Genomic DNA, 18642 nt, shown 5'->3' on the forward strand with positions numbered 1-18642 from the left:
TGAGAGCTTAAAGCGCCTAACTTGTTTTAATCTCTGAACTGACCCAATCTGCCTAAATCTGAAAGAAAATATAGCCAGTTAAAGTGCACTAAGAAAGAAAATCACATTTTTTTTAAAGATGATTTCAAGATGATTAGACTATGTAAAAGCACAAGAGTGATGCATCCCTGGTCATCTTGGGAACACAGTCACCCCAAAACAGGGTCAAAAGATGAAGCACTTTTGCCCCTTGTGCTATGTAGGAGAATGCGCGCTAGACTATTTCTAACGGACAGTAGTTACTTTATCACTATTACCGGTAAGTAACTCTTGTCGTATTGAAAGATTGCCACAGCAAGAAAATAGGATATGCTAAATCGGAAGTAACACTTACGTAGCTATGATGTTGACTTTTGAGAAGTTTTAGACCGCCTCTGCAATTTTACAGCTTTTCCTTCTTCTCTTTTTATTAATTGCGCTCTGGGTAAGAGCAAAGAAAGGATGTACTTGAGTTGGCATGAACGTATAACTTGCCCTATTCTTTACAAAATACCCTCAAAGAAGCAAATATTTGAAAAACAATGTGTTTCAAACCAACAACTACAAAGGTGCTTGACTTATGTTTGAATATAATAAAGCCAGTCTTCTTGTGTTGACAATAAAAATTTCGATTACTTCGCGACATCAAAACGAACACGAATAGAGTGATTCTTTAATTTTTGTGCAGGAATAAACTAGAGTTAAGGTGCTATTTCATTGCCAAAAGTAGAAAATCTCTAAAGGTTAAATTTCACAGAAAATAGAAAATCGTTAAAAAAGAGTGGAAATTGATTGTTCGGACTTTAAATATTTCATTGCCCTGTGCGGTAATTTAGTTAAAATAATTTAGTGAATGTACAAAGGCCAAAAAAAGGGACATGCTAAAATGGAAATTGACAAGGAAACGCTTACGTGGACAGTAATATTTGCTGTGGAAATGGTGGTTATCGTCTTTGGAAATAGTTTAGCCATTGCTGTTTTCTGGGAACAAAGATCGACTCTCAAACGAACTTGTTACCTTCTGGACCTTTCAGTTGCTGATTTCCTGGTTGGTATTCAAAAAAATAGAAAACCTGGCTCATAACATTTCGTGTCCTATACAGTCGAAACCAGAAAAGTAGGATAACATTGTGGTGTTGGATGTCATATCTGCCTTAGCTTCTTTGGCGTTCCTAACACTCATCTCCCTTGAAAGGTTATACGCTGTCGCTTGGCCTTTCCAGCACAGAGCAACAACATTGTGGGTTTACATTTATTTTATCGCAGTCGCGTGGAGTTTGCCAAGCTTGGCAGGCATCTTTTACATGTGCAGTTTTGGATTTGAAATCATCAGCAAAAAAATTGCCACCTTACAGAGGGTTTCACAAAACTTTTGACGCACGGTTCCGAAGTTTGTTCGGAACTTCCGAAGTTGGCGACGAACTTGGCAATTTGATCACGTAGTTGCAACTCAAGTTTCGAACTTCGCCACGAAGTTGGGAACTACGTTGCGAACTTCGCAACGTAGTTCGGAAACTTAGTTTGCTGAAGCGGAGGTATAATTCTGAATCCTTTCACCCGGCAAAGTAAACCTTTACCAAATAATGTGAGGGAAAAATTGTAGATGACTGGTTACAAGGTAAAGAGCCAACAGAAATCGGAAAAGAGCTGAAACTCGACAAACAGACCATTTCTAGTATTGTTGACAACTTCGTTCGCAAAGGACATGTCGAGCCGAGAAAGGCAGGAAACAAAATACGCTCCGCTCGAACTGATGATGTTAACTACTACGTAGAGTACTGCAAGCAAATACAACCCGTATTTATCGTAGCGAGATTCAAAGGATTGGTGGAAAATAACGTCTGTTTACCGCAAAATGTTCCGTCACGTTCAGCAATTAGTGACCACGTGCAAACTTGTACATGTCCAACTTACTTTGCGTGTTTCTGTAGCCGACAAAGTTTCGTTTCCCTGTACTTCCTTCCTTCGTTCTTTGGTTCTCGTTGGTGACGGCGATTCATTCTTCAATAAATCGACATGATATATAAGAAGAGCTTTCGCTCCCAGCGCGAGAACTTTCGAAAACATGTAGTCGATTTGATTTGATGTCGGCAACATTAGTTGAAGCCTTGAGGTGAACTGGTTGGCTACTAGAGTTTGAAAAATGTAATCGTAGGTTTTGTGGTGTAGTTTGTCCCTAAATAGCGACATCCAATTTTCTAAATCGGCCATAACTTTGGATAATCGTAGCAAAGTTCGCAACTTCGTGGCGAAGTTCGAAACTTGAGTTGCAACTACGTGATCAAATTGCCAAGGTCGTCGCCAACTTCAAAAGTTTTGTGAAACCCTCTGTAATAGGAGCATCTTTTTTGGTGTTCTGTTTGGTTATTATCTCATGCTCATACTTGACAATATGGAAATCTAAACGAAAAGTGGATCCGAGGGTACCAATAGACAGACGGGAACAGAACAAGAAGCTTGCCATGACTTTGTTCATTGTAAGCTTTGTGTCAGTGCTATCATGGCTACCCATATCACTGAGCTACATGATTTCCTTCGTGGTCGATGGAGCGGACTGACTTAAGAAATCACTTTATCACACCGGTAGATTTCTTATGCTGACCAATTCAATTGTTAATCCCGTGGTGTATTACGCCCGAATGCCTGATCAGTTTTAAAAGACAGTTGAGGAACAAAATTGGGAGGCAAAAAACTCCTAAAGAGCAACAAGTTCGACAGCTTCAGAACATGTCAAAAAGAGAAGGTTCCATTCCAGTCCTTCTTTCTTTTTCACCATTAAAAATGGCGTTTCGTTGTGACAACTATACTAAAAGCGTCTAACCTATATTTAAACTCTAAACTGCTCCACCAGTTGTCTTCCATTTGACAGCAAATTACAGTCAGTATTGCGACTAAGGAATGGCATCATTTTTTAAGCGAAGAGTGTTCCTGGATGATTAAACCAATAAAAGCACGAGAGCGATGCATTCCTTTTCGATCAACTTAGGAACACAGCCACCCTTAAAGAGGGCTGGAAGATGAAGCCCTTTTGCCCATGTGCCAAGAAGGAGACCATGCGCGCCAAGCTTTCCCTATCTCGCACAGTCAGTAGTTGCTTTGTCATTATAAGAAGAACCCTTGTCGCTTTTAATAATAGGTTGCCACCGTGCACGAAAAATTGGCAGACGCTTGAGCGGAAGCTGCCTTGCAACGTGACTTTAATCCAATTCCAGAACACGCTTTTATCTTTTTCAAGGTAATCAATCGGTGTTTCTGCGACTCATATGTAAACCGGGGTTACAAGAAGGCCCTATCAGAGGTAAAATCTCGCTACACAAAAGTAATAGGTGACGAGGTTGTACTAACAAATGATGCAATGTGCTATAACTAAATGACTTGTATACAATACACTCAGCTTTTTATGGTTTCTTACAGCATTTATGCAAACTTATTTAATGAAACATTCAAAAACATTTTGGCTTTTAATATAAGTATCTGCGTGCTGTTTGAGCTGGGATGATGGATATGCTTCATTTTGAGAAGGTTTCGACCGTCTTCGCAATTTTACAGAATTTCCTTTTTCTCCTTTATTAATTAAGCACAGAATGAGTGATTACAGCGGTTAATTTTAACTAAAAAAAAGGTAGATGTCGAAAAAAATATCACCAACTTTAATTGCTTTCTTTTCCCTGTGGTAACAATAAAAAAACTTGATGACATAGCGGCTTTTTAACAAAATAATGTGAACAACTAGTACTGTGAATTTTCTATTAATAAACTAGAAAATTAAAACTAATTCATAGTTTGATCACTTGTGGCCTCATATTATTTTACTTTGGGGTTGTAATCAAAATTAGTGCTGTATGCTTCCGTACAGCCGACTTTGTATTGTTTCATTCAACATTAATGTGAAATTTTGAACCACCCAGACACTGACTTTGATGTGTTTGAGTTTATATGAACCTATCCTGTAAACATTAAAAAGCTTTTTCATTATTAATACGAATAGATTGCTGTAAGTTTATTATTTCCTTTTTTTTCATCAATACACAGGTTTTTCTTTGACAATGAAAACCTTTTGTCATCGCTATAAATGTTCCCAAGCAAACAGCTGGGTAAAAGATAAATTATGTATATTGTAAACGTTGAAAAAGCCTTCTATACCTTTTATGAGGCGCTGCTTTTTTAAGAATAGAACAATAAATAAAACTTAAAAAAAAAAACGTTTGATGGTATGTCAAAGTCATAAGAAGAATTGACGCTTTCCGCTTCATAAGTTATTAAGCAAATGACATTGAAAACTATCCCATACGATCAAATTAAAGCTTCTTTTTATTTCCATTTTTCGATGGGGAGCCGCTGAAGAAGGTAAGCTTTCCGTTTTGTCTTCTCACATCGTTAAGCTTCTCGTACTAAAATTGAGTTTTAAATAGTTTACTTCATTTGATAAAATAAATCAAAAAATAGTTTGGTGTTCTTAGAAGTGATTAACTGTCCTAAAAGAGACCTTGTCACCAACGCTCCGGGCATCTAATTTGAACTTTTATATTCTCAGTGATAATGCCAGGACATAAATTCCTTTTGGCCCTCTGGTTAAAACATATCAGCATCCAAGCCGAAGAAGAAAACACCAGAATATCTCAACACAGAAATAAAAATCGAAGAGTTTTACATTTTTTGGCATCTTTTTGATTGCTTCCTCAAGGGTTCATCGCTCGGTGGTGTATTCATCAAAATTCTAAAATCATTTTATGATCATAACAAGCACCTAAAATTGCAAAGCAACGTGGTTTTGAGGTGAATTGTGGTTCATAAATGGGAAGAAATTTGCAAGTTGTGAGATTCTCTTGTTTAATTCTTGAAACTGAAAAAAGCCAAAACGACAGAAAGGACCAATTTAATAGCTCGCAGGAGTACCAAATAACGAGTGTAATTTCAGATGAATTTCTGTTCACAAACCAAGCACAAATCAATGCGAACAAGTAGCTATTTCTAAAAAAAAGATTTTTGTTTCCGGATCGCAGAAAGTTAAGCATAGTAATAATATAAATGATAAGTGGAGAAAGATTGAGAAGAGATAAGTTTGTGAAATTTTTAAGAAGATCCTCGGGCTAGAATGAGTATTACGAAAGATTACGAAACACTGCAGATTTTTGCATGCATTCAATTTCCTTTGCCATTCGCTTTGCTTTTGCTGGGGATGGGGGTGAATGGGTTTGCGCGTCGACGTATTTGGTTTTAAAACGCAGCCGGATTGTGTATTTTTTTCGCTAGACCTTGAGCGGACTCGCAGACGTTTAACTTAGGAGCGGTTGCGGATAAGCTGAGTATTTTTGCGCGGAATCCGGACTTGTCATGTCAGAAAGCTCTGATCGTGGGTTCCAAAACGAAGTTCGGATCACTTTGGTCCGTCTTCGTTGTTGTGTTTGGCGTAATTGTCACAAAAAAAAAACAATAAAACAAAACGTCGTAGAAACTTGGCATTAAAAACAACATCTACTGGCCGCTGCAGTGGAACTATACAACCCAACGTTTTCAAGTTATATGGATTCGGATTTTTGCCGAAAAAATAGCACGGATCGGCGGATTTGCGTACCCCTATTCACCCCCTCATTTTAATTTGTCCTTGAGCGGGAATTAATACTTCTGTGAGAGCAAACCCGAGACAAATTTAAAATGTCAACAATAAGGCATAAAGTTTACATAACATTAAAAACACAGAAAGTGCTCACTTAACATTTTTCACCAATACATCGCTTTAATAGAACTTAAAAGCATTGCAGTCGTCAGAAACTTTTCTTTTTAGTTAGTCTCAACCGCTTTTCGTCTTCCTGCTGATATTTTTTTCGATATTTGAAGAACATCATTTAACCAGGTTGTTTGCCTTGACTGTTGTCATTGTGGTTACAAGCGTTTTTCTGATTGGATAGTAGCCCCCGCCAGGAGCCCATGAGTGTGAATAGTTGATATCGAATCGAAAACAATACCGTTTCGTTTCTGAGGAAACGAAACAAAAAGGCAAACTGCTTATCAATGCACTTTATCAAGAGGGACGAAAATCACCAAAATCTTTATTATTACATGCCGTAAAAATGTTTTGCAATAATCAGATAACTAAGGTTAAAAGCATTGCAGTCGTCAGAAACTTAAGTCTCAATCGCTCAATGTAGTCCCGACTTATAATAAGTATAAGTAGTTTTTTAATTTTTCAATTGTATTTTTATTAATTTTACTGCGAATTTCAATTTTATATATTTTTAGTCGTATCGTTCTTAGCTTTTAGGGGTTTTTAATCAACTTTGTAATAATTTCGATTTTTAATTCATTTTTTTATGCCATTATTTTTTATCTCAGGACCTCCCTGAAAACCACACTGGTGAGTGGAGCCTCCTGTTAAAAGATCATCATTATTATTATTATTATAATGGCTTTTTTTCCTTTCGAGTCGATGCAGATAGCAGATAATACGACAAGTAACATCAAAGCACAATATTAAAGGTTTAGAATTTGCGAGAACGAGAAAAAAACCGTTTAAGTTAATCGTACATCAAATAAGAACTGAAGACCTTCAAACCAATGCAAAGTTGATGTTATTTTAGTTTAACTACAACCAAATACGTGGTTGTTTAGTTCATTTAACGACCCAAAGCTGATCTTACGTTAAGTATGTTTTTTGGAAAAGTCAGTGGTTGTCTTGAGCTTCCTTGTTGGTAGACTCATCAAACCAAAAAAAAAATTGGTTTTTCACGGAAAAGGACTAGGACCACTTTCCCTTGATTGTGGTTCCTACGAGTCCTACCGGAGAAATTACGTAAAAACAGTTTCGTTTCGTCGAGGGTTACTTGTCGTTGAAGTTTTTAAAAACACTGCATTACTTCAGATTTTTTTTTCTGTTGAAAAAAAGACCTGGGCATTTCATTTCGACCTAATCGAGGCGATTGTATAAAAAGGCGGGAAAAATCATTGACGTGCTATTGAAAGCCTGATAAAAGGCGTAAAGAAAGCGAACCGGAAAAAAACATGTTTTCGTTAATATTTCACGCTTTATCTCATCTACATCATGCAAATTCAGGACAAATGATTTAAGTTAAGGTCATTCTCCAGTATTGCTTTACGCATCCCGTACTACGCATTATTTAACACGTGATTAGCGCGCGCATATTAAGAAAATGGCGGCTTTTTCTATACGGCTTGGCTCGAAAGAGAGATAAATCGTGGTTTTCTCGTTAACGTGTACCAAGACCTAGCATTTTCCCCTCTTTTCCTGAGTCTAGTAATCACCTTCTTTCTATAAAATAAAATGAATATAAAAAATTCTATTGTAGCAAAATAAAAAAAAATCGACGGAAATGTGAACTAAGCCAGTACTCGTAATAATATAATTGTGACCTCGAGAGCACTGCATGCTCGGAATAAGTTAAATCAGTGGCGATTGAGACTGTGTGCCTTTATCACTCAACTTTATTGAATTTTTCCTTAAAGTCGATGCGGTACATCTATAGTTATATTTTGCGTTTCGCTTTCTCCCTACTTTATTCTGCTCTCACGAAACGTGAAGAGAACGATTCAAATATAATGTTTCAAAAAGCTGATGTTGTAAGGAATTTTAAGTTATATTGAAGATCTTCCTGCTCCTAAACGAATACCGGGACCCCTCTTTTTATTTTAAAAGTATTAACAACCATTAGGAAGAGTTTGAAAGGAAATCTATTGTCAGTTCTATTTCCATGAAATGACCTCAACTGGAAGATCTTAAATAATTTCTGAGCCGAACATGATATATTGTACACAAGTCAAAAAGAGCGAGTCAGAGTAAAACAGGCGTTGAGGTGTACCGTTCGTGCTGCTGACCAAGAATAGAAAATAAATACACCTGCGAGTTGTATAGTATTTGCGTAGTAAAATACGAGCAATAAGCAGAATATCCCCACGTTTTGTATGTTCGACCATCGAATTAAAATAATTATTGCGCTATTTCTCCCATTGAGTTTCTGTCGATTAGTCCATCCTTTTTTTTTTGCTCCGCTTCCCGTCAGCATTTTTGCCTTGTTCTAAGGTGAAATAACGTACGTGCCATATTTTGCACGTTCTTTGACCTAATATGGTAAAATACATATGGCACAATCATCATCATTGGTCCTTTTCGCGCCATTGGACGCATAAGGCCTCACAGTGGTGGAATAATATTTGAACTATTAAAAATGGCTGTGAGCTCACATGAACAGCTGATCAAGTTCACTGAAGCAAAAGATAAAGGAAAGTGTCAAAAGACCGATATGTAGTTGGATAGAAAGAATTATAACTTCGCCATACTGAACTAGGGAAGCTAAGCTCCGGATCGATTATACTTTTAAGTTTGCTGAGAGTAAAGGGCAAGACTCAATATATAAAGGTAACAAACTTTACTGAATTGCTGCTAAAACCTAATTTTATAACGAAAAATTAATATGTTTTTACTTTCAGAGTGAAATCGCTTAGCTTCCTGTAAGTTCTTTGTTTTTTTTTTGTCGAATTTTTCCCTACATTTAATCGCAATTATTGTATATGTGCATGAATTGGTTTTCTTTATTGCATAAGTTGATTTCTTTTGAAAAGGCAAAATGGTAGAATGGCATAAATTTAAAACCCAGCTTTCATGCGGTTAGCTTTTAACCACCAACAAATTAAAGCAAACCGCAAGCAAACCGGTGTGAAGCATGTAAGCCGTAAGCATGCAAACTAGTGCCATAACGTCATTCCGAAATTCCGCCGAATTGGGTCACCCCTTTTGACGGTTGATTATTGTTTGCCGTGGGTTGTTTTTTTTTTGGCCGTGAGTTGATATTGTTTTAATATCAAAGTTTATTTTATATTGTAGTGATTTTTCCGACTTTAAGCCGTAAACTTTTTCTCAGAAACTAAAAACAATAAATACAGTGTTTCTATGTGAAGTTTTTCGAAGGGCTGAGCGACAACAAAACAGAAAGCCTGACCAAAATTTATTTTGTTAAAACTAAGTTGTTCCGAAAATTAATATTACGTGCGTTCGGTGCTTTAAACAAACACCTGAACAAGCCGTCACTCTTTTTTAGGGCCTATTTACATGGAAGGCGGGTGCCCCGGCTAACCGAGTTACCCGGCTAACCGAGCTACCCTGGGCGAGCCAACTTTTCATACGTTTCTTAAGAAAACGTATTGAAGCCTTTACATGCTAGAAGGGTAACCCGCCTTGCCGGGGCACTCGGTCTACTTGCCCGGCGCACCCTTCTAGGCGGGACAGCTTTTTGCCATGTAAACGGTTATGACCGAGCTATCCCGGCTTGCCGGGATAAGGTTTCGCGCGTGTTTTTGAACTAAATTTGAAGTAAATGGCATAAAATGTATAAATTCTGGACCCAAACAGTGCTATTTGATCAAAATTAGTTTTATGACTTTTATCGGTTGGCTGGAAAATATTTCTTTGAGCAATAGCTAATTAATTCGAAATTTTCGTGGGAATGATTATCCTAATTCACGACACAACAAATTTAATTTCAATTTGACAGCCAAATACTGTTGAATTTCGATTGAAATTCGCCAAAAATGAACGCAGTAAATTTCTGAGAACTTGCACATCAAATTAAAATAGGTTTGAAGACGAAAAGCCTTGATTATTCAGTAAAAAGTCATATTTTTCTTCAATCATTTGGAGCTACAATGTCTTCTCACGCCGTGACACGCTTCAATGACGCTGTCTCATCTCGGGTAGAAGGGCTGTGAATTCTGCATGTAAAGGCGGGCTATGTTTCATCCCTTCTAGCCGGGTAACTCGGTTAGCCGGGGCACCCTCCCTCCATGTAAACAGGCCCTTAAACAAATTGATCCCCCTTCATTAAGCTCTCAACTGTCTCAACTACACTGAATCTCTTGTAGAGATGAACTTGGATACAGGCGTTGATCGAGCTGTGCACACGACAAGAGAGATTAAATATTAATAAAACCATCGATTAATCGCAGAAAAGTTAAATACGTATTCGGCCTGAAACGTGAGACAGCAATACTGCGATTGTCGCTTCCTTCGTAAGCAAAAGCATAAACTATTCAACATTGCCGTGATTTTAGTTTTTTCTGCCTCAAGATATAGTTTCTTCAATCTGCCGTGTCCATCTTTTGTTGTACCGTAAGATATTCAGTCTAACAGTGATTGATTTCCATAGGGTATTTCCTAGTACCCTTTGCCTATGTTTCAAAACGAGTCTACGTCCGAAACCATTCACAAGAAGATGAGTTTCACGAAAAGGGTCTATTTTCATGCAAATCAAACTCGTTTTTATTTGAATTGTTTCGCACGTAGACTCGTTTTAAAACAGAGGCAAAGGGTATTTCGGAAATGGTCTATTTATCTCTCATACATGAGCCACTGAATTTTTAATAGAGTGACCGCTAATTTACCAGAATGGAAACATTACTGCTCTCCAGTGAAAAAAGTAAATAAATAAGGAACTCCGCTTTTAGGCCTTGTTAAATCGATATATAAACGATATTTTGGTACGATGAAATATTTTTTTAAATAAACAATAATTAATAATGAGAAAACTAACTGCTGCAAAAATAGATATATTTATAAAAGTGACGAACTAGTTTATCAAAGATCAATATAATAAAAGCAAATTGAATTGTACCATATATTGAACAACGAGTCTTATGTAAAATTATTTTGTATGACGTATTTTGCGCAGTTCGGTGACACATTACTGTACTTCGAGTATACAGTCGTATTAAATGTAGAGCACATTTTTGGGGGGGATTTCGCACTTGCTATTGTCCAAGATAAAGAGTTGCAGGGGAAAGTTAAAGAGTTGCAAGCGAAAGTTAGTAGACTGGTCTTGTTTAAAATATACTCGCTTAGCGCGAAAATTTTTTTCTATTATTGCAACAGCCACGACAATATCGAAGGAGGAACTTTTGAAAGTCAGATTGAAAAGGTGGAGGAACTTATGATAGTGAATATTATTCGAACGAAATACTCATGCAAAAGAAAACGTCCACACGAAACTTTTATTTAGAAATATTTGGATTAAATAAATAAAACGCTTTGCCTTGCGTCTCACGTGGCAACCTACGAAGCATTTTAGCCATCTCTATTTTTTTACAACAAGTGACTTTTATAACAATTCTTAGAGCAATTCATAGCTGCAATAACTCATTAATACTAACCAAAAAGCATCAGCAGCGACTTGTTATCCTTTTTTTAAAAAAAAATTGTTTAGCGAGAAGCAAAATACGAGACAGAAACGGTTAGAGCTATGGCTAGATATATTTTTCCTGGTTTTCTCTTTGGATTTACGACAGCTAGATATAAAACAACACATGGTTTTTTCAAATATTTCAGTTATTCAAACAATACAACAGAATCCTTTATCAAATGATTTTTAAAACATGATTCTTAGTGTTTACGGATATGTATATTGTTAATGTAATAAAGATTAAGAAAATGAAAACTTCCATAAAGAGAAACCATTATTTTTTTTCCGTTCTCCTCTATTTAATATCGATAATATTATTATTATTGATTTGAAGCAGAGTTTCTTAAGGCATATACCCACACATGCAATGATAAAAATAGAGTGAAGGGTAGTAATAGTGTTTTATCAAATGAAGCTTTCAAAGCAGAAAGCCCGGCCTTATGTTAATTATTTCTTATCGAACTGATGGCCCTGGGGCGGAATATACCAAGATTAACAGAGATAATAATAGGCAGTCTTTTTTCAGCAGTGATTTGTATGAACGTCTCTCTTAAAAAGCTTTCTCCATCGTTGATCGGTTTCTATGCTGTAAGAACACCGATAACAATCCACACCACCAGAAGACAAGCCTCCAAATATAAGACAGAAAATCGTCCGATAACAAGAAATTAAGTAATGTTTAATAAACGAGCAGGAGTGCTTTATTAAATTTAAACACGTCGCGCAGCCGAGTACTGTTTTAGACTTGAAAAAGCACGAACTGTGAGTTTATTGAACGGCTTCATAAACCTTCGACGACGTAGATCCTTTCACTCTTGCACTGACATTTTGATTTTGGGTTATTTTGGCCACGAAAATTGGACATAAAATTTAGCCATGTTTTTATCAGATCAAAAGACACTAATTAAACAATAGTTCCTTTGCATTAGTAAATGAGTTTTTGAAATTTTGGAGAACTGTCTTCAAAACGTTGCGTCTCAGTCATCTTAAAGTTTTTGCAAATAGCCTTCCATTAATGTGGTGAAACTTGATGATTCAGTCTGCATTATGCATTCTTACATGGTATATAGCAAGGTGACGTTCACATATCTTTACTCTATTTCATTAAAAAATAGCCATTCCTGAATTTTGATTGGTCTATTGTGTCTCAGTGATGAGAACAAAAAACATCAGCCTAAACATATTGCATTGGTTCTCCCGTGGCTAGTTTGAAACTTTTCTCCATTCCAACACGGCTTTAACATGTGATAGAAACAACTTGGTTTCTTGACATAAATTATATTCAAGTTCATTACATGAAATTTTCCTTAGGGAAAATTCGGTCAAATTTCAGTCTGTTCACTCTGTTAGCTGCCAGCAAAAACTGGAGAAAAAGTACCTGGGGAAAAAATTCCGTCACATTCTTAATTTCAGTTTCACTCGGTAAACTGCCAGCAAGTCACTGGATTGAAGGGGTAACCAGAAATTTCAAAACTGATAGCCAATAGATGCTCTTCGGTGATCGGTGAATCAAATGCAATGATGACAGATCCGGGATTACCTCGATGTGTAGAAATAACGTCAGCTGGACAAAGACCAATCCTATACCTGTAGATATAAAAACACAAGTTTACTGATGTTAGTGTGAATAGGCTGTATGCTCTTAGCCAATCAGAATAGGGATAGTCAGCACAATACATATAAACGTCATTTTAGCAAGCCTCGATAAACTTGAAGAAGAATTTCCCCACCGACGTGGCTACTTCCCATACAATCAGAGACTGATGTTTCTCTATTAATTGTTGTTTGTTTTCAGTGTTGTAAAAACCCACAGAAACAAAGAAAGTTCATCTGAAAGATAACAAGAATGTGTACAACACTTGATGGAAATAACTTATCTTGGATCGTTATATTAGGAGTGGAAACCCTGATCATCGTTCTTGGAAACACCGTCACAATTATTGTGTTTTGGAAATATAGATCTCAGTTGAAGCGGACCTCTTATCTCTTGATAAATCTATCAGTTGCTGATTTGATGGTTGGTGTTGGTAACATTGAAACCCTAGTCAATAAAATTTGGAAGTTTGCGAAGTCAAGTTGTAACACATCTATAACTTGGGGTGAATATGTTGTCTTGGAGGAATTCTTTGGCGTTGCTTCTATTACCTTCCTCGTTCTCATTTCGCTAGAGAGACTACACGCCATAGTGTCGCCTTTTCGCATGAGGGCCATGTCAACGCGAAAATACATGTGGGCCATTGTGGTCGTGTGGATTCTATCGGGAATAATAGCCGCTCTCCAGTTGTTGCAAGCATCTTCGATATTGATAACTCAAGTCGTCTTTGCTTTGTTCACATCAGGGTATGCGCTAGTTTGTTTAATAACAATCTGCTGTGCCTATACAGCAATTTGGTACTTTTCCAAAAAGGAAAATCCAGCACTGCCACTAGACAGACAAAAACGGAACAAGGACCTGGCAAAGACCCTGTTTATTGTAACCTTGTTATCTCTAATAACATGGCTTCCTTTCATAGTGATTAACACTGTGCGCCACACCTTCGACATTCACGCTGATACTAGGTCGGTCCTTGTCGATGTTACTCGATTCCTTCAGTTGGCAAATTCCTTTATCAATCCAATAGTTTATTGCTTTAGAATGCCAATGTTTAGAAATACAATAAAAACTATGTTTGCTAGGCCAAAACCAAAAGGGTTTCAGATTCGTGGACACAAAAGGTGTTCGGAAGCAAATGCCGTAGTTCTGCTCTGTGTTTATAACTTACATGAAACTGCGTTTTGAATCAGATAACAACAGACTTTTAAACTTTATAGTTTTACCTTTGGCCAAAGGGAAGCCTTTTATAACCTGAGGGAAACTCTTTAACCCTGGGGCAACCCGTTGGCTGCGGGAAGGCCGGGATCTGTTACAGCAGACAAAATCTATGGAGACGACTAGAACAGTAGACAGAACTTGGGTCCAACATTTTTTCATTTTTTACAACATTAATTACTTCCAAAGTAGAACAGGTGGATAACAGTTAAACAAATGGCTAGTGCAGGTTACAGTTACACTTCAACACCACTTACACTTATGATCCGACACAACAACGGGTAGTGGTTATGGCTTACTACACTGAAAACTAAAGACATATTTTCTACGTTGGCTTTTATATTTTTTCTTTTCTTCATGTATTTTCTTCCCTCACATTTAAAGAAATATTTTCTTCGTTGACTTTTATATTTTTTCTTTTCTTCCTGTATTTTCTTCCCTCACACCGCGAGGCTTGGTGGAACATAAGACGTAATCATGCATTAGGGCTTTTAAAAAAAGCAATGTAGTAATTCCCCTTGATCTATTTTAATGTTAAAAAAGTCGACATAATAAAAAAAACATTATATCTAGTCCAACAATCTTGGATAAACGAATCCAGGCAAACAAATGTCTCACACAAATATCAATTTTATTAAAAAAAAAAAAAAACACTTCTATCTGACAAGATGGTGAAGATACCCACTTTTACCTCTGTCCAATTTTGATTCAGGGGAAAGCAAGATATTCATCTTGCATTGTCTTTAGGCGTTGCAAGCACTTTATTTTAAGTGATTATGTAAGAAACGCATATTTCTGTTAAAAGCAGAACTGGAAAATATGCAAAAAAGAAAGCAAGTAACATAAAAAAGCTTGATGTAACGCTGTAGCTTTCTTTCAGTGAGATCTAGGCCTATCGTATTTAAGATTACCATTATGTATATTTATCTAAAAAGAAGCCATGCGCTTCTTTTGTACAAAAAAGTAATTCATCTGTAAATCCAATCCTGAAGATTTTTTTCTTGTAAGTCTTGTTTCACATTAAGCTAGTCTTGTAAAATAATGTTGTACGTATTTAATTTAATTCATTATTTTGATCTATTTAATTAGGCTTATTGTTGTAAATGGACAGTGTTGTTAATAAAGTGCTTGGTTATTAAAACAAATAGTGGATGTGGTTGCACGAATAAGCTGCTAGTATTTTTACTGTAGTCTCAACAGTTTTCTCCAGGTTGAGGATATTGGTAAAAGGGGCTGCACTGTTTACCTTACAGTGCTTAACAAAGTCATCGAAAATAAAACTGGATTTTGAGGGGGGGGCAAGTAAAAATTTTCCATGAAGAAGGGGGGGGCCATTATATGTAACAGTGACTATCTATCAAATCCCACCAGCCCTCCCCCCCCTTCCCCATCAAAAATGAATGGTCCCTAATGGGAGTACACACATATATGGGGAGGGTTCTGGCACAAATTCATTATTTTCAATCCTATCCCATTTTTGCCCCATTTTTAGCAAAGTCGAGTTCTGATTTTTCCCATTTAAACCGTTTTTTAGCTAACTTAGTTATTTTTTATGTTTTTTTCTTTTTTGCTGTGCTTTTTTGCTGTGCTTTTTTAACCTTGAGCTCTCTCAAATCTCAAGCTGACTTGCTGTGCCAGAATAAAATCCTATTGAACAAATGTTTCTCATTGGTATAAACGCCAAGATGTCTGCTGCAAGTTATTCGCAAGAAGTTTTGCAAGCACTTATGAAGGAAATTCGTGAATTTCAAAAAAATTCACAAATGAACGAAACGTTTTTATTGGCCCAATCCGATTACAATGAATGGCTACGCGTGTGGAAAATGACCATACCAGAAGGAAGCCCAATCAGCAAAGACCTTTTTGCATTTGAAAAGAAAAAAAAAGTAATGTTTGTTGATTTGGTAGAGAATGAAATAAGAGATTTGGAAAGCGTTAAAATAAGCTTTGAGTTGCAAATAAAGTTTACAAAAGAAAATTTTAAGACTGGTGTAACACAAGAGATGGATCATTATTTTAAAGAAAAAGAACCGAACTTTTTTAACGAACATAATAAACAACAGATAAAACAAGAGTTTGATAGATTTATTGATAGAGTAAAGGGGCAAATTGAGGCTTGGTCAGAGCGTGGCTCAGGGTGGGTTCTTGAAAGAATAATGGCTGCCTACTTAAATGTTGCAAGATATCAGCCATTGCGGGGAGGAACTTACTTATCTCTCCCAGCCAAATTGGCAAAAAAGAAAGCAATCATTAACGTAATAAACAGGGATAATGAATGTTTGAAGTGGGCTCTTAGAGCTGCTTTATTTCCGCCAAGTGATGGGAAAAATCCACAAAGAACAAGCAAATATCCGGTTAACGACGGAATTAACTATGAAGGAATTGTCTTTCCTACACCTGTAAACCAGATTGACAAGCTTGAGGCGCAAAACAGCAACCTTGCGATAAATGTGTTCGGCTGGAGATACAATCGTGTGATTGTGCACAGAATGAGCGAAAAAGAAAAAACCATTCCTCGTATTAACCTTATGTTAATTGAGTCAGGATTAATTCACTGTTGGGAAGTGTTTTTGAAGCATCTTTTAAATGAAGAGAAAAGAATACGAAGTAGTTTGAAAATACAAAAGCCACTTAAGATGACGGCCAAAGATTGGAAAGAACACAAAAACGCAACAAGTTGCCACATTTGCAATAAAAGTTTGATAAGAGATTCCTTTTTTGACTCATTTCCTGTTTGGGACCATGACAAAGGTATTTATTGCGGCCAAAGCCACAAATGTTGTTATTACGAGGCACTCAAAAAAATAAATTTTGTTGGGCCAAAAAGAGAAAGAAAAGAAAAAAACAAAATAGACCAATGGATTGCAAACAATCAGGAAAAATGTTTGTTTTGCGCAGAACCTTTTACGAAGCAAAATTTCAAAGATTCTGTCAAAGATCATTGCCACATAACAGGTAAGTTTCGAGGATCTGCGCACAACGCATGTAATCTGAAATTGCGAATAAACCCAAAGACGGACCACATACCAGTTGTTTTTCACAACCTGAGGGGCTATGATGCACACCATTTAATGCAGGCGATGTCAAAGCTGCCGTTTGCATCAAAGAAAGAGGTGAAATGTGGTGCCAACAACATGGAGGTAAAATGTGTTGCCAACAACATGGAAAAATACATTACATTTTCATTAGGTGGTTTGCGTTTTATTGACAGCTTAAACTTTCTTCAAGGAAGCCTTGATTCACTTGTAAGTGCGGCACCAAAGGAGTCATTAAAAATAACAAAATCTCGTTTCTTCACAAAATTTTGAACTTCTTTTCAAAAAGGGGATCTATCCTTACGAATACATGGACTCATGGGAAAGATTTAATGAGACAAGTTTGCCTGAAAAAGAAAAGTTTTATAGCAAGCTTAACGATGAACACATAACTGACGAAGAATACGAGCATGCAAATAGTGTGTGGAAAACTTTTGGGTGTAAAACGCTTGGAGATTACCATGACCTTTATATTGAAACGGATGTAACTCTTTTAGCTGATGTTTTTGAGAACTTTCGCAATATATGTAAAGAAAAGTATGAGCTCGATCCAGCAAACTATTTTACTTCTCCTGGACTTTCTTGGGACGCACTATTGAAAAAGACAGGAGTACAGCTTGAGCTACTGACAGACTACGACATGCATCTTTTTGTGGAAAGGGGAATAAGAGGAGGCATTTCCATGGTAAGCAAGAGATACGCAGAGGCAAACAATCCTTACGTTAAAGGCTACGACCCAAGCAAGCCAAAAAAACACATAATGTACCTTGATGCGAACAACCTTTATGGGTGGGCAATGAGCAAGCCACTGCCAAAAAGTGGTTTTAGATGGAAAAGAGTTATGCCAACAGAAAAAGAAATTATGATAAAAAAGGAGTTTGAAAAACCGGCTGGATTCTGGAGGTAGACCTCGAATACCCTGCAGAACTTCATGAAGAGCACAACAGCTACCCATTAGCACCTGAGAAAAAGAAAATAAATAAGGACTTGTTTTCACCCTACCAAAAAAAATTAATAAAAGACCTTGATCTGGATCCGCCTGACTGTGAAAAGCTAGTGTTAACTCTTGAGGACAAAACTAATTATGTTGTGCATTATCGAAACTTGCAGTTTTATCTGAAACAAGGAATGAAGCTGAAAAAGGTGCACAGGGTGTTAGAGTTCGAACAAGAATGTTGGATGGAGCCGTACATCAGGATGAACACAGAATTCAGGAAAAAAGCGAAAAACGACTTTGAAAAGAACTTTTACAAACTCATGAATAACTCAGTTTTCGGAAAAACAATGGAAAACCTGCGTAACCGTGTTGACATAAAAATAGTGCGAAGCGACGAAAAGAACAAAATAAGAAAACTAGTTGCTAGTCCATTATACTCAAGACACTTTCTGTTTTCAAACGATCTGGTCGGAATTGAAATGCGAAAAAGCTTGCTTTTTCTTAACAAGCCTGTCTACACTGGCATGACTATCCTTGACAACAGCAAGATACTGATGTATGACTTCTTTTACAACCACCTGAAAAAAAAATACGGTTCACGTTGTGAGCTGTTGTACACAGACACAGACAGCCTTTTGGTAGAGATAGAAACAGAAGACG

The 18642-nt window shown here is 36.8% G+C and overlaps 1 protein-coding gene across 1 annotated transcript; it reads left to right on the forward strand.

Moving 5' to 3' along the window:
- Nucleotides 1-13047: 13047 nt before the first annotated feature.
- LOC144648603 (adenosine receptor A3-like) lies at nt 13048-13980 on the forward strand. The gene has a single exon (XM_078508115.1). The coding sequence runs from the start codon at nt 13048-13050 to the stop codon at nt 13978-13980; it is 933 nt and encodes a 310-aa protein (XP_078364241.1).
- Nucleotides 13981-18642: the final 4662 nt, after the last annotated feature.

This window comes from Oculina patagonica, chromosome 4 (assembly GCF_052425735.1).
Source record: "Oculina patagonica isolate OP01 chromosome 4, crgOcupat, whole genome shotgun sequence".
In the NCBI taxonomy this organism is placed as follows: Eukaryota; Metazoa; Cnidaria; class Anthozoa; order Scleractinia; family Oculinidae; genus Oculina; species Oculina patagonica.

Bases quoted from the DNA above. Each gene is read 5' to 3' on its own strand.
- LOC144648603 (XM_078508115.1), top strand. From the start codon at position 13,048: ATGTGTACAACACTTGATGGAAATAACTTATCTTGGATCGTTATATTA.